Genomic DNA, 12818 nt, shown 5'->3' with positions numbered 1-12818 from the left:
GTACTGAAAGCCACTAAATAATGTACTCGTTGTGCGTGAACCAGTGTAAAAGCTGATCCGACTGTTTTTTCCATTCTCCTGCATTATTATGTTAATTCAGCACATGGGCCGTGATAAGGTGATTGTAAGGACCTCATTATGATTCCAACGTATTCATTTGGGTGATCCCTTTATTGAGGGTTATGTGCGGTTAATAATGCAATTGAATTGTAGGTAATGGAACTTGATTAGCAGGCAGCTGCACCTCGTACAGGACTGAATGCTTTGGATGAACGCAGCACAAGCCAACAGCAAGGCAACAGCTACGGGCAGGAAGCTGCAATCACAGCCTGCAAAGCAGTGCAATCTGAATGACGTGCTGCTTATTAGCTAGTTCTGTTTCCTTGGGATTATGCCTGTTTCACCTTGAAAATTACCTTGGTGTAGAAATTGGATCGATTATTTAATTAGTAGGATTGTCTGTGAGGTGACACCCAGATGGGCTTCACATGGCACAAGCTCATCGAGGGCAGGAGGGCAGCAGGGGCTTCCTGTGAGGGATGCTGAAAGCCCAGGGCATAAACCCCCCGCCCTCTAGTATAGGGGCCCAGGAGGCTACATCGCAACATGTTTTGGGTCGGGATGTCTCAGCAGGCTGCAGAGAGATGAAGGCTGGAATATGGAGCAGGCACACCGAGGAGATGGGGAAGAACCTGGGGAGGTTGGGTGCAGCTCTTTCAACAGCTGCACACACACAAACACCACACGCATGCAGTGTGAGGAATGTTGTTCACTTCTACTACTGCATATCAGAGGTCTGATCTCCTGTCTCTGATTTCTTGTCTTGACTGTTTTTTTTAAACCGGTGCACCTGGAACAGCACTCCCAGCGGTGATGCCTAAAGCCTTGTGCACAAGGTGTCTTCTTGTTTTTGCCCGATGTCTAGTGAGGGGTTGCAGATGTTCCTGTTGTGGAATTCCCTCAATATGACAGCTGGGAGCAAAGCAGGGGCCTGGTGTTTCCCAGGAGGTCCTGGTGTGTGGAACAGGAAGACCTCAGATGAACAATCATCAGCTCTGCTTCCCTTTGATACTGGCGAAAGGTATTGGCGTTGCTGTACATACAGTGCTGCGCCAACAACCTGTACATTTTGTATTGTTCTACTCTTTATGCTTCTTTCTCAGTTTCACACCGGTCTTCTACTTCAAGCCATTGTCTTCGGCACTAACAGCTAACCCTGAGGCATCTGTGTGTTTCAAGGTTTTCAGTGTGATCAGTGTGAACCAGAGCTTGGCTTCTCCTCACCCAGTCAGGCTTGGTGTGGCACAAGCTCATCCAGGGCAGGGGGCATCAGGGGCTCCCACAGCAGGTCAGCAGCAGGGATGTAGGATTGTAGCACAGTCCTGTCCTGTCTCAAGTACAGTAAGTCCATCTGTTGTCAATCTCTTGCATTCCTGTGCAACTGTAAATCACTGCGTTGACTGTGATGCCCATGGAAAGGAGCCCTGGCTGGTACCTTCTCTCCAGGTACAGAATTCTCCTGGAAGGCAAAGATGAAAGAAATCAATGGCCGTGTGCTCGGCCATTGTGTTGCCCCCCTCTTGCAGGGTGGGGGAGGGAGGAATTCGTATCCCTCTCATGCAGCATTGCCATGCTCTGCTCTTGAGCTCGGCTGGGGCAGCAGGGATCTCTCGCAGTCTAACGCAGCTTGGCAGGGAGATTAGGCCTGTGTGTGGGGGGCAGGGGGGTGGGGTTACATGTTATTCTGTGTTTGAATTAATTGGCCGCTTGGAGGCTGTTTGCAGTGGGCAGAGGCAGCTCTGCGAGCTGATTACATGGGCACGGAGAGAATTAAAGTAATTAATTTGCAGGCGCTCGCAGGCAAGGGGCCAGGATACAGCTGCTGCCAGGCGTATTGAGAGGGAAGGGGCGGCCACAGTGCGCACGGAGCAGGGAGCTGTCTTGGGCACTAGGGGGCGGCACTAGTAGGAGAGTGCAGGCGAGCTGGGTGTGCCCAGAGACATGATGCCAGAGCCAAGCACAGCGAGGGTCTTTGCTTTTCGTTCTGGCTGTGGGGTTGAAGATCAGGGTGGAAAGCTATCAGGACAGCAGGGCCTGTCTGAGCCCGAGCGCTGACGACTGGCCAGGGGCTGCTGCTGCACAGAGCCCCCTCGTTCTGGGGGCTGCCGGGACCCTGTGAGCAGCCCGTCTGAAGATGCCAGGCTGTGGCAGGAGGGCGTGCCCAGCTCCTTGTTCTGCACACACTGTACAGGGGAAGTAAAGCTGATGGAAGGTTTCAGAGCGAAAACAGTTCTAAAAATCCCGTGGGTGACTCCCAAAGCCTCTGCGTGCCGCGGATCTGAGAGCTCCGCCCCTCGAAGACATGAGACCCAGACGCAGAGGAGCTCCGAGCTGGGGGACCCCTGAGCGATCGCCCCTCTAATGGGGGAGCCTGCTGGCAGGTCTGAGAGGTGACCTTCAGCTCCGCTGTCTCGTTCTGCTGTGCTTCACCCCGCTGGGAGGGTGGGGTGCGAGCAGGAGCCCCGATGTGCGGTGGGGGCCCTGACCTGTCCCTGGCCTGTCCCGGGGATCAGCCACTCTCAGGGCAGCCGGAGCACCGATCTGTATTCCGAGGAGAGAGTGAGCAGAGCTATCCGGAGAGGGAGGGAGGGATGTATCAATATTCCGAGTTGTGTTTGAGGGCGAGTGGAGGGGGCCGGGCCTGCGGGGGGGTGCGTGTCCGCGCGCGTGTGTGTGTGTGTGTGTGTGTGTGTGTGTGTGTGTGTGTGTGGGGAAGAGGGGAACAGGCTCAGAATACGGATGGGGGCGATGTGATGGAATCTTCCCATCCTCAGTGCTGCTCCCCTCTCGCCCGTTACTCCGGGTGCTAATCAGCATTTGAAAGGCAGCTTTGACAGTGAAAAAGAGGGAGCGAGAGGCAGGAGGAGGGGGAGGAGAAAGAGCGAGTGAGGGAGAGAGAGTTACAGGCAGGGTCTGCACAAGCATGCCTTTTATATTTACCAGCAGCTGTAGAGGAGGAGGAAAGGAGAAAACACAAGCAGCGCGGTCTTTTCCCAGAAGAAATGAAAAGAAAGAAGCCGTGCTGAGGGAGATTTAGCTGGTGTCGAGGTTTTTTCAGTGGAATCTCTTTTCCCGGCGTGTTCCCAGTGTGCGTGGCGTGCCCCCTCTCTCTGGAGCGCCCGCGCCGAGCCCTATGCACCGCCGAGCTCCCTGCTCGTCCAGCGTCGTGCAGCGGGAGCGTCGACCGGCCCCGGCGCCGCGTGCCTCCGCTCTCCCCGGCTCGCGGCTGCCGGCGGGGCGCGCGGGAGCAGCTGGAGATGCCCGTCAGGTGAGTGCCGACACCCGCGCTCGCGCCTCGCGCTCGGAACACGTCGGCAGTGGGAGTAAAGATCACAGACCCCGCCTCGCGCGGTGACCGGGGTGGGCTGCATGACTCGAGACTTTTTTTACTTTTTGTAGCACAAAACTATTTGTATCAAACCATTCATGCTTAACACAATAAGAGTCAAATGTATGAATCCAAGAGACGTTTTTCCAGTGAAGTGAAAGTCGCGCATGTAGTTTGTCACAATATCGAGTGTCTTTTTACACCACTGTGCTCTCCAGGGTGCGTTAGTTTTGCAAGAAAAGATTGAGTCAAGCTTCACGGGACGCGACGAACGCATACCGACACTTCGCGACGCGTGACTTGCAGCCGCTCTCCGGTTCACGGGTGTGCGCGGAGGCTCAAGGAGCGCAAGCAGACGCATTTCGGTGTCTTTCAGGGCGACGATTCCGCCGGGGACTTCTGTTTTCATCTTCAAAAGTAGAATCACCGCTCTGCCCGGTGAAACTCGCGGGTTTACGGGTCTGAGAGTTGCCGCTCCCGTTCCTGACAAGGTGTCAGACTCGCTGTGTTCTGAAAGGGCTGATCGCGAGGCTCGCCACAGCCCAGCTGTTTCCAGATGTGCCGCCGCTGTAGGGGTGTGGGTCCGGGTTACCGCCAGCTCTCGCAGACACAGGCGGCTTTCTGACGGTGGACCGACGGCTGCATTTTCACTGTGTGCTATGACATACCTGTCGCAGACGGAACGTCCTGTTAATATTACCTCTGGATTTTAATATTGAAAGTGCATCCTCTAATGTTACAAACTCAAATACATTCCGTGCAGTAACTGTTGAACTCTCAATGTATGTCGCTCCAGTGGCGCTTTTTGGAGGTGCTCTCCAGTGTGGAACACGTACTCCAAACACCCTTTCACTTGGCTCAATGGGAGCTGTTTCACGAACACGAGCGCTTGAGCCCACTCCACGGGGGAAATGGTTCGCGTGATCTTGTTCCACGACATCGGTTTTCTTTACCTCCAGCCCCCGATTCTATCCGCTCCAGTCAAACCCAACACGCGCAAACAAAATCTTCCCTTCCTGTGACACTGGCAACACGCGAACACCGACGGTACACTTCGCTTCATGACCACGCCTCGCTGCCAGGTGTGTGTTACGTCTTTAGAGAACTAAGAGAGAATTCTCCCAGGAGAGCACGGTGGCGGCAGCGGTGCACCGCAGAGGGCGACCGTCTGGATGCGGAGTGTGATCGGGAAAAGACACGCAGCTGCACCTGTTTACCATATTAAACAGCATCAGCATAGCGGAGGCACCTGAGATGAATGTCCAGGTTTTCTTCTGTGGGAACTTGAAGAAAAGGTCGTTAGCTGAACTCGCAGGCTGCAAAGGAACAAGTAACAGGTTTATTCCATGCTGAAAACACGAGGTTTCGGCTGTGGAGCCTCACACCTGAAGAAGGCTCCTCGGCCGAAACGTGTTTTCTTTCTTCTTTTTTTCAGCATGGAATAAACCTATTACTTGTTCCGTTAGCTGAACACTTCCAGCAAGCCTTCAGGATGGAGGAAATGCCCAGCCCTCATGCTGTCCCACCTGACTGCTGGAAAACCCAGCCACAGCATTCTAGATCAAGAAGCCAATTGCTCTTAGATTCTAGAACAAGCTAAATTGTATCCAGCGCCTGTCCTGATGTGTCTTCTGTAAACTAAAATCAGGCACCAGTATAAACAAACTGAATTTGAAAGTGCTGACTGGCTTGGAGCAGCAGGACGGAAGCACTGGTCCCTCTGTGTCTCCCACTGTCTCATAGTGTCTCCCACTATTTCTCTCTGTCTCCCAGTGTCTCATAGTCTCTCCCACACAAGGACAGAGCTCTTCCTCATGAGCAGTAGATCCCACACAGTGCCAGAGCTCTTCCTCATGAGCAGTAGATCCCACACAGTGCCAGAGCTCTTCCTCATTAGCAGTATATCCCACACAGGGACAGAGCTCTTCCTCATGAGCAGTAGATCCCACACAGTGCCAGAGCTCTTCCTCATGAGCAGTAGATCCCACACAGGGACAGAGCTCTTCCTCATGAGCAGTAGATCCCACACAGGTACAGAGCTCTTCCTCATGAACAGTAGATCACACACAGGGACAGAGCTCTTCCTCATGAGCAGTAGAGTCTTTGTGGTGCCAGTAGTTTATGGTAACTATTACAACACAGCTGTGTAAGTCCACTGTGTGACACTGCAGCCTGGCTGTGCAGCCTGAGAGCTGACAGTATGACAGGGCAGCCAACGTCCTAGCAGTGCCTGTGCTCAGTGTGCAGGGGGCTGTAGCTGTGAGACAAGATGATTCAGCATTGATTTCTTCCTTCTTTCATCTCCCAGGAGGAGATATGACACCACTGTGTAGATCTGTATGCACCAGGTAACCTCTAAAAGGTACAGCGATAAAACTTTATGCCTCATGCATTTGACTGTTTCAAACGGTACAGCTGTCTTGTTCATCTCTGGGTGCAGAGCTCTGTCTGGGATATCAGGTGCTTGCTGTACTAGCATACATAACAACTCGTTTGGCTCCAACAGGCCAGTTAAATTAGCCTGCTACCACACTGTCTAGTACAAAAATATATAAGAAAAGTTTTTTACTTGCTGGAGAGAAGCTGTTAAGTTTGTGTCTGATAAGCATCCCCAATCAACCTGGCTTCACATGTTGTGTTTCTGATAGCATTTTCACTGGGGGGATGAAGCAGTTTTACATCCAGTATCACTGACAGCTGGAGGGTTTAATTAATAATTCCCTTCTGAAAACAAACAGTAATTGAGCCAAACTGATGCTGCACTTATGCAAATACCAAGAAGGAGTTGGGCAGGCGGGGTTTTCCTGCAGATCTGACTGAGTGGCGTGAAGCACAGGAGAGCAGGGGGAGGAGTTGTGCTGTTCGTCTCCTCTGGCCTCTGACCTCGTGTCTCTTCCTGCTTTCCTCCTGTCCCAACAGGTTTGAAATGGTTTGGTTGAAGGACGCAGCTACCTGTGTGTGTATAATGACGATGTCTCACCTTCTTTAGGATAGATGTGCACAGGTAGACGTATGGTTACAAACTCAAGCGAATGTGCCGACACCATGCCTGGCTGAGTGCCCTCAGACTGCCCGCTTACTAATCATCCGCTTATTTTGCTTGATAGTTTGGAAGTTTGTCTCGGCCCCCGCTGAAAGAAAAATGCAAACCAGAGATAAAACGAAGAGTGAGTACGAGTAAGCGTCACTCTCTGCAGGCAGCAGTGTTATTGCTATGGTGGTATTTCCAATTCGGTGCCTTTCTGATGATAATGGAAGAAATAGGAGCAGTCACTATAAACTGCACAAAATTAACAAAATAATAATTATATTTGAACATTGCTTAAGGAATAGTCACTGAAGGTCAAATATTCAATAATGGTGTTAAGGCTACTTAAAAAAATATCTTTAACTGAAAAAGTCATGCTCTAACTCTAACGGGACTCTAATGGCCCTCAAACTAACAGGTAAGAAGAATGCCAAAAAAAAAGAAATAGTTTCTTAACAGAGCACTGTCTCTGCAGTCCCAGTCCGGCTGATAATCGTGGCCCCTGACTGTGAGCGCTCCTGGGGGCAGAACGATCTTGTTCTGCTGCGCTGCGGTGATACAGGCAGTTGACCATCCTGCTCTAATCACTCGCCCTCACCAGCCTCCCCAGTGCCAAGCGCCAGCGCGCCGTGTCTCAGGCTCACTTCCTGCAGCTGGTGGGGTTCGTTAGGGTTCCCCCCTGGGGTGTGGCGCATGTCAGTGTAAGCGGCAGTGAGGGAGCTGGAGCTCCGGTCAGGCCTCAGCAGCTGAGCCCGAGAGGCAGAGCCGGCTGGCGGCTGGCTTGGCGCTGCATCCAGATGAGGAAGAACAAAAGGAATGATGTCAGATGGGAGAGAGCCTTTGAATAGCAATGTCGGGGTTCAGGGTTCACTCTGAGATAATCCCTAAGTCTCTGCTTCCGCGGTGCGAAAAGCTGACTTTTCACGATTCTGTGTGTATTTGGTACAAACCCCAGGCTGAGCAGGCCCTTGGGTTTGGAAAAGCAGTGGACAGCGTTAGGAAAGGGGCTCAATCTAGGGGCACGGCTGGGGTGCAGTGCAGGGCGGCCCCAGAGCTGCTGACCTGGGCACAGAGATAGGGCAGTTGTGCCCTCAGGCACAGAGGCTTACAGATGGGAGCGACACCAGCCCTTTAAATGTCACCAGCACACAGCCGAGCCCTAAGGGGTGATGCAGCACAGCTGGCACTGGGTCTGTGGGCACCAGGGGTGTGTGCGTGTGGACTGGCATTTCAGCAGTCAGGCAGATCAGTTTGTCTCCACAATGGCAACAGCCTCCTCGGCCTGCTGTGTGGACCAGTGCTTATGATCTCACACTCGCCATGGCATGCAGTTCCTGCTGTAGGTGTGCAGGCTGACTTCTCGCTGTTGTGCTCCTCAGGAGTCAGTGATCTTCAATGAGCAATTAGGCATCCGTTTGTGGCCTTTGAAGAAACCACACATCACGCCGTCAACTGACCTTCCAGTTTGTGATCTGTGGTCATAGGTTACAGGTCCCAGCCCTGTACTTAAAACACCGCCCTACTATTACAGAGCTCTTGCCTGCGCTGTCCCGGAGCTATGGCCTAGTCTAGGTGTTGTATTGTGTACCTTGCTGTGCATTGCAGTATATTGTATATTGCACAGATCTGTTACTACTCTCTTGCACACTTATATAGACACTCAGAAGATGCATGGGGGTCTGCAGTGGCACACCCCGTCTCTCTGAGTGCTCCCTGAGCTCTGTCACCGAGAACCGGCAGGTTCCAGCCTGGATCATACCGCTGGCCAGCTGTGACAGGCTTGTGCCAGGTGGAAGCATGCAGAGGGCACAGCCCTGCTGGGTAGGTGGGCATTGGCAGAGCCAGGGCCATCTGGGTGCTCAGCAGAGAGGCGCCAGTGAGAGGCGCTGTGCAGCTCGCTGATGGTTCAGACAAGCCGTCTCCCTGTCTTATTCTCCCCCTGCAGTACAGGAGCCTGGAGATGATTCCTCTGGGGGCTTTCTGGGAAGGAACGAGCTGCCAACTCCAGTGGGCTTTTTAGGTGCTGGCTGGGTCTACAGCCTGGAGTGATGAGGGTGGGGTGAATTGCATTGTACCAAGTCTGGATGCCTTCTCCTGATGTGAGATCTGGTCTCACCAGATCATCTGGTGATTTCTTTTCCTTCTCTGTATTTCTGGCTCTTTTCTGCAGGAGGTCAAAGCCAGTCCCTGCTCCTGCCAGTCAGAGCTTGCATTAGTGCGGCGGCAGTGTCAGCCGTCTCATCAGAGCGCGTGGGGATGGCGGCGGGGCCGTCGGTTAGCGAGGGGAGGCGCATTTGCATAGAGTGGGACCTTCTGCAGGGTCTGCTGACCAAACCTCCCCCTCTTCCCTGGTAAGATCGGCCGCGTCGCCGCAGCCCGACAGCTGACAGCATGCTCGCTGTCCACCTCCTGTCCACAGCGTGCACCGTGGCAGGGCTCTGTGTCCGCCAGCGTTCCGGCGACCCGCGGGGCAGTGGCACAGTACTCATTCAGAATCAGTCTAATGCTTTCGTCCAAATTGACTGAGCTGCACACAGGCAGCTGGGTTTCCAGTCCAGGTCAAGTAGCTCCCTCAGGAGTACAGCAGCAGTGCCCCCACCTGGGGTTTGAGCCCTGAACACACTTCCGCACTGCTGCCCTCTAGTGCGCCGCCTTGTGCTGTGCACTTCTGAGACGAGGCGTTCACAAGCTGCCTGTAAGGCAAACAAACAAGCTAGATCAGTGCCTGTGCTGGCAGTTTCGCCATGGTGTGGTGTGGAAGCAGGCCAGGAAGAACAGATTCCAATGCACCCCTTGTTTTTTTACAACCACACTATGATAGCTCTGCCACACTGTTGCTTCTGAACATCTCCTCACTGACGACACACCCACACTGTCTGCGACTCTACAGCTCCTGACTGATGACACGCCCACACTGTGTGACTCTACAGCTCCTGACTGATGACACGCCCACACTGTCTGTGACTCTACAGCTCCTGACTGACGACACACCCACACTGTCTGGGACTCTACAGCTCCTGACTGATGACACACCCACACTGTCTGTGACTCTACAGCTCCTGACTGATGACACGCCCAAACTGTGTGACTCTACAGCTCCTGACAACACGCCCACAGTGTCTGTGACTCTACAGCTCCTGACTGATGACACGCCCACACTGTCTGTGACTCTACAGCTCCTGACGACACGCCCACACTGTCTGTGACTCTATAGCTCCTCACTGACGACACGCCCACACTGTCTGTGACTCTACAGCTCCTGATAAAACGCCCACACTTTCTGTGACTCTACAGCTCCTGATAAAACGCCCACACTTTCTGTGACTCTACAGCTCCTGACTACACACCCACACTGTCTGTGACTCTACAGCTCCTGACTGATGACACGCCCACACTGTCTGTGACTCTACAGGTCCTGACTGATGACACGCCCACACTGTCTGTGACTCTACAGCTCCTGACTGATGACACGCCCACAGTGTCTGTGACTCTACAGCTCCTGACGACACGCCCAAACTGTCTGTGACTCTACAGCTCCTCACTGACGACACGACCACACTGTGTGACTCTACAGCTCCTGATAAAACGCCCACACTTTCTGTGACTGTACAGCTCCTGACTACACACCCACACTGTCTGTGTCTCTACAGCTCCTGACTGACGACACGACCACACTGTCTGTGACTCTACAGCTCCTCATTGACGACATGCCCACACTGTCTGTGACTCTACAGCTCCTGACGACACGCCCACACTGTCTGTGACTCTACAGCTCCTGACGACGCCCACACTGTCTGTGACTCTACAGCTCCTGACGACACGCCCACACTGTCTGTGACTCTACAGCTCCTGATAACACGCCCACACTGTCTGTGTCTCTACAGCTCCCGACTGATGACACGCCCACACTGTCTGTGTCCCTACAGCTCCTCACTGATGACACACCCACACTGTCTGTGTCTTTACAGCTCCCGACTGATGACACACCCACACTGTCTGTGACTCTACGGCTCCTGACGACACGCCCACACTGTCTGTTACTCTACAGCTCCTCACTGACGACACACCCACACTGTCTGGGACTCTACAGCTCATCACTGTCTGTGACTATACAGCTCCTGACTGACGACACGCCCACACTGTCTGTGACTCTACAGCTCCTGACTATTGACACGCCCACACTGTCTGTGACTCTACAGCTCCTGACTGATGACACGCCCACAGTGTCTGTGACTCTACAGCTCCTGACGACACGCCCAAACTGTCTGTGACTCTACAGCTCCTCACTGACGACACGACCACACTGTGTGACTCTACAGCTCCTGATAAAACGCCCACACTTTCTGTGACTCTACAGCTCCTGACTACACACCCACACTGTCTGTGTCTCTACAGCTCCTGACTGACGACACGACCACACTGTCTGTGACTCTACAGCTCCTCATTGACGACAGGCCCACACTGTCTGTGACTCTACAGCTCCTGACGACACGCCCACACTGTCTGTGACTCTACAGCTCCTGACAACACGCCCACACTGTCTGTGACTCTACAGCTCCTGACGACACGCCCACACTGTCTGTGACTCTACAGCTCCTGACAACACGCCCACACTGTCTGTGTCTCTACAGCTCCCGACTGATGACACGCCCACACTGTCTGTGTCTCTACAGCTCCCGACTGATGACACGCCCACACTGTCTGTGTCCCTACAGCTCCTCACTGATGACACACCCACACTGTCTGTGTCTTTACAGCTCCCGACTGATGACACGCCCACACTGTCTGTGACTCTACGGCTCCTGACGACACGCCCACACTGTCTGTTACTCTACAGCTCCTCACTGACGACACACCCACACTGTCTGGGACTCTACAGCTCATCACTGTCTGTGACTATACAGCTCCTGACTGAGGACACGCCCACACTGTCTGTGTCCCTACAGCTCCTCACTGATGACACGCCCACACTGTCTGTGTCCCTACAGCTCCTCACTGATGACACGCCCACACTGTCTGTGTCCCTACAGCTCATCACTGATGACACGCCCACACTGTCTGTGTCCCTACAGCTCCCGACTGATGACACGCCCACACTGTCTGTGACTCTACAGCTCCTGACTGATGACACGCCCACACTGTCTGTGTCTATGCAGCTGCTGACAAATCTATAGTCAGTCTGCCCAATAGCCTGTTACCTCTCTCCCTCAGGACTTGGCATCTTTTGCTTAGTGTTCCAACCTAAGTAGTCAGATAAGATTGAAACTCATTAGTTTCTTCATTATATGTAAGATGTCTTTCATGAACTATATTAAAAGCCCACTGAGCTCTATAACAATCCTCATGCTCATCTGTAAGGGTCTACTTGGCTTGGCACCTCAGTACCTATCTGACTTTTCTGTTTACTCCCCGCCTTGCAGCCTTCATTCGTTCGACTCTGGTCTCCTGTTTGTCCCCCCAACTCATCTACACTCTGTGGGTGACAGGGTCTTCTCTTGCTATGCCTGAAAACTGGAACTCCATCCCCAAGGATATCAGAGGGTTACCTGCCCTGAGCACATTCAAACCCAGACTCATAGCCTTCTTCTTCAGAAAGGGTTTTATTTAATTGCTTTTCTGCTCCATTGCATCTCCACATAACAGGGAATTCAGACCCTGACGGGGCTGGAGTGGTGTGAGGCTTTCTTGTGTAGCATGTTTTTTGGTGAAGATGTCAAATTGTCTAATTTATTTAGGTGGCAATCATTATGTCAACCGATATGTCTCACCAAGACAAGACAGAGTTTCTTTGCTGAGGGTGCTGAAGCTCAGGTTGTGTGAAAGAGGCACTTCCTTTGCTCTGTGTGGGAGATCTGTCCAGACCGTCCAGCGGGCAGGAGGGAGGAATGAGGATCGCTGTTCACGGAGTCATCTTGAACAGTAGTGTGTGTAACCTGGTGTGTGAAACATCACATCCTGAGCTCCTGAGCTTGTAAACCAATAGGAATATCAGGATAGTGGTTTCAATTTATGATCAAGTAAGAGGTTTATTCCATGCTGGAAAAAAGAAGAAAGAGAACACAACGTATCGGCCGTGGAGCCTCCTTCAGGTGTCATAAATTGATCTAAAAAAATAGATCAATTTATGATCTATTTTTTAAACTGCTTGGTGTAAAATGGAAAGATGGGGCACGTAACTTAGGCGTTGTTATGTAAATACTAGTTTTGTTAATTATCGACTAGTCTACTTTGGATCACATTTAGTGTTTTAGATAGTGTTTTATCTGTGTTAATGTTATTTAATAGCACCAATTAAGTATTAAAAGGTTTATTTGACTTGTCTGAGGTTGAATTGATGTGCTGGAGGAAATAAAACAAGCTGTGGTAGTTTGAAGGAGGACGTGTGTAAAAAGACCCCTGTCT

General features: G+C 52.4%; 1 protein-coding gene and 1 long non-coding RNA gene across 3 annotated transcripts in view; one reads left to right on the top strand and one right to left on the bottom strand.

Moving 5' to 3' along the window:
- Nucleotides 1–2778: 2778 nt before the first annotated feature.
- npas1 (neuronal PAS domain protein 1) overlaps nt 2779–12818 on the top strand; it is a 29265-nt gene continuing 19225 nt past the window's right edge. Inside the window, exons 1-2 of one of the 2 annotated variants that reach the window (XM_006627710.3) lie at nt 2779–3328; nt 8587–8767. In XM_006627710.3, coding sequence (XP_006627773.2) covers nt 8673–8767 — 95 coding nt within the window. In that variant the 5' untranslated portion in view covers nt 2779–3328; nt 8587–8672. The remainder of the gene's footprint in view (nt 3329–8586; nt 8768–12818) is intronic. The other variant, XM_015340972.2, reaches the window with a different exon arrangement.
- Nucleotides 6080–11349, bottom strand: LOC107076644 (uncharacterized). Its single transcript, XR_001477824.2, has 2 exons — nt 6874–11349; nt 6080–6519 (listed from the first exon to the last, which is right to left on the bottom strand). It is a non-coding gene; the product is annotated as an uncharacterized lncRNA (long non-coding RNA).

The sequence above is a fragment of the Lepisosteus oculatus genome, chromosome 3 (assembly GCF_040954835.1).
Source record: "Lepisosteus oculatus isolate fLepOcu1 chromosome 3, fLepOcu1.hap2, whole genome shotgun sequence".
In the NCBI taxonomy this organism is placed as follows: Eukaryota; Metazoa; Chordata; class Actinopteri; order Semionotiformes; family Lepisosteidae; genus Lepisosteus; species Lepisosteus oculatus.
The sequence above is the reverse complement of the archived record's forward strand: the minus strand, read 5'-3'. Positions and strand labels throughout refer to the sequence as shown.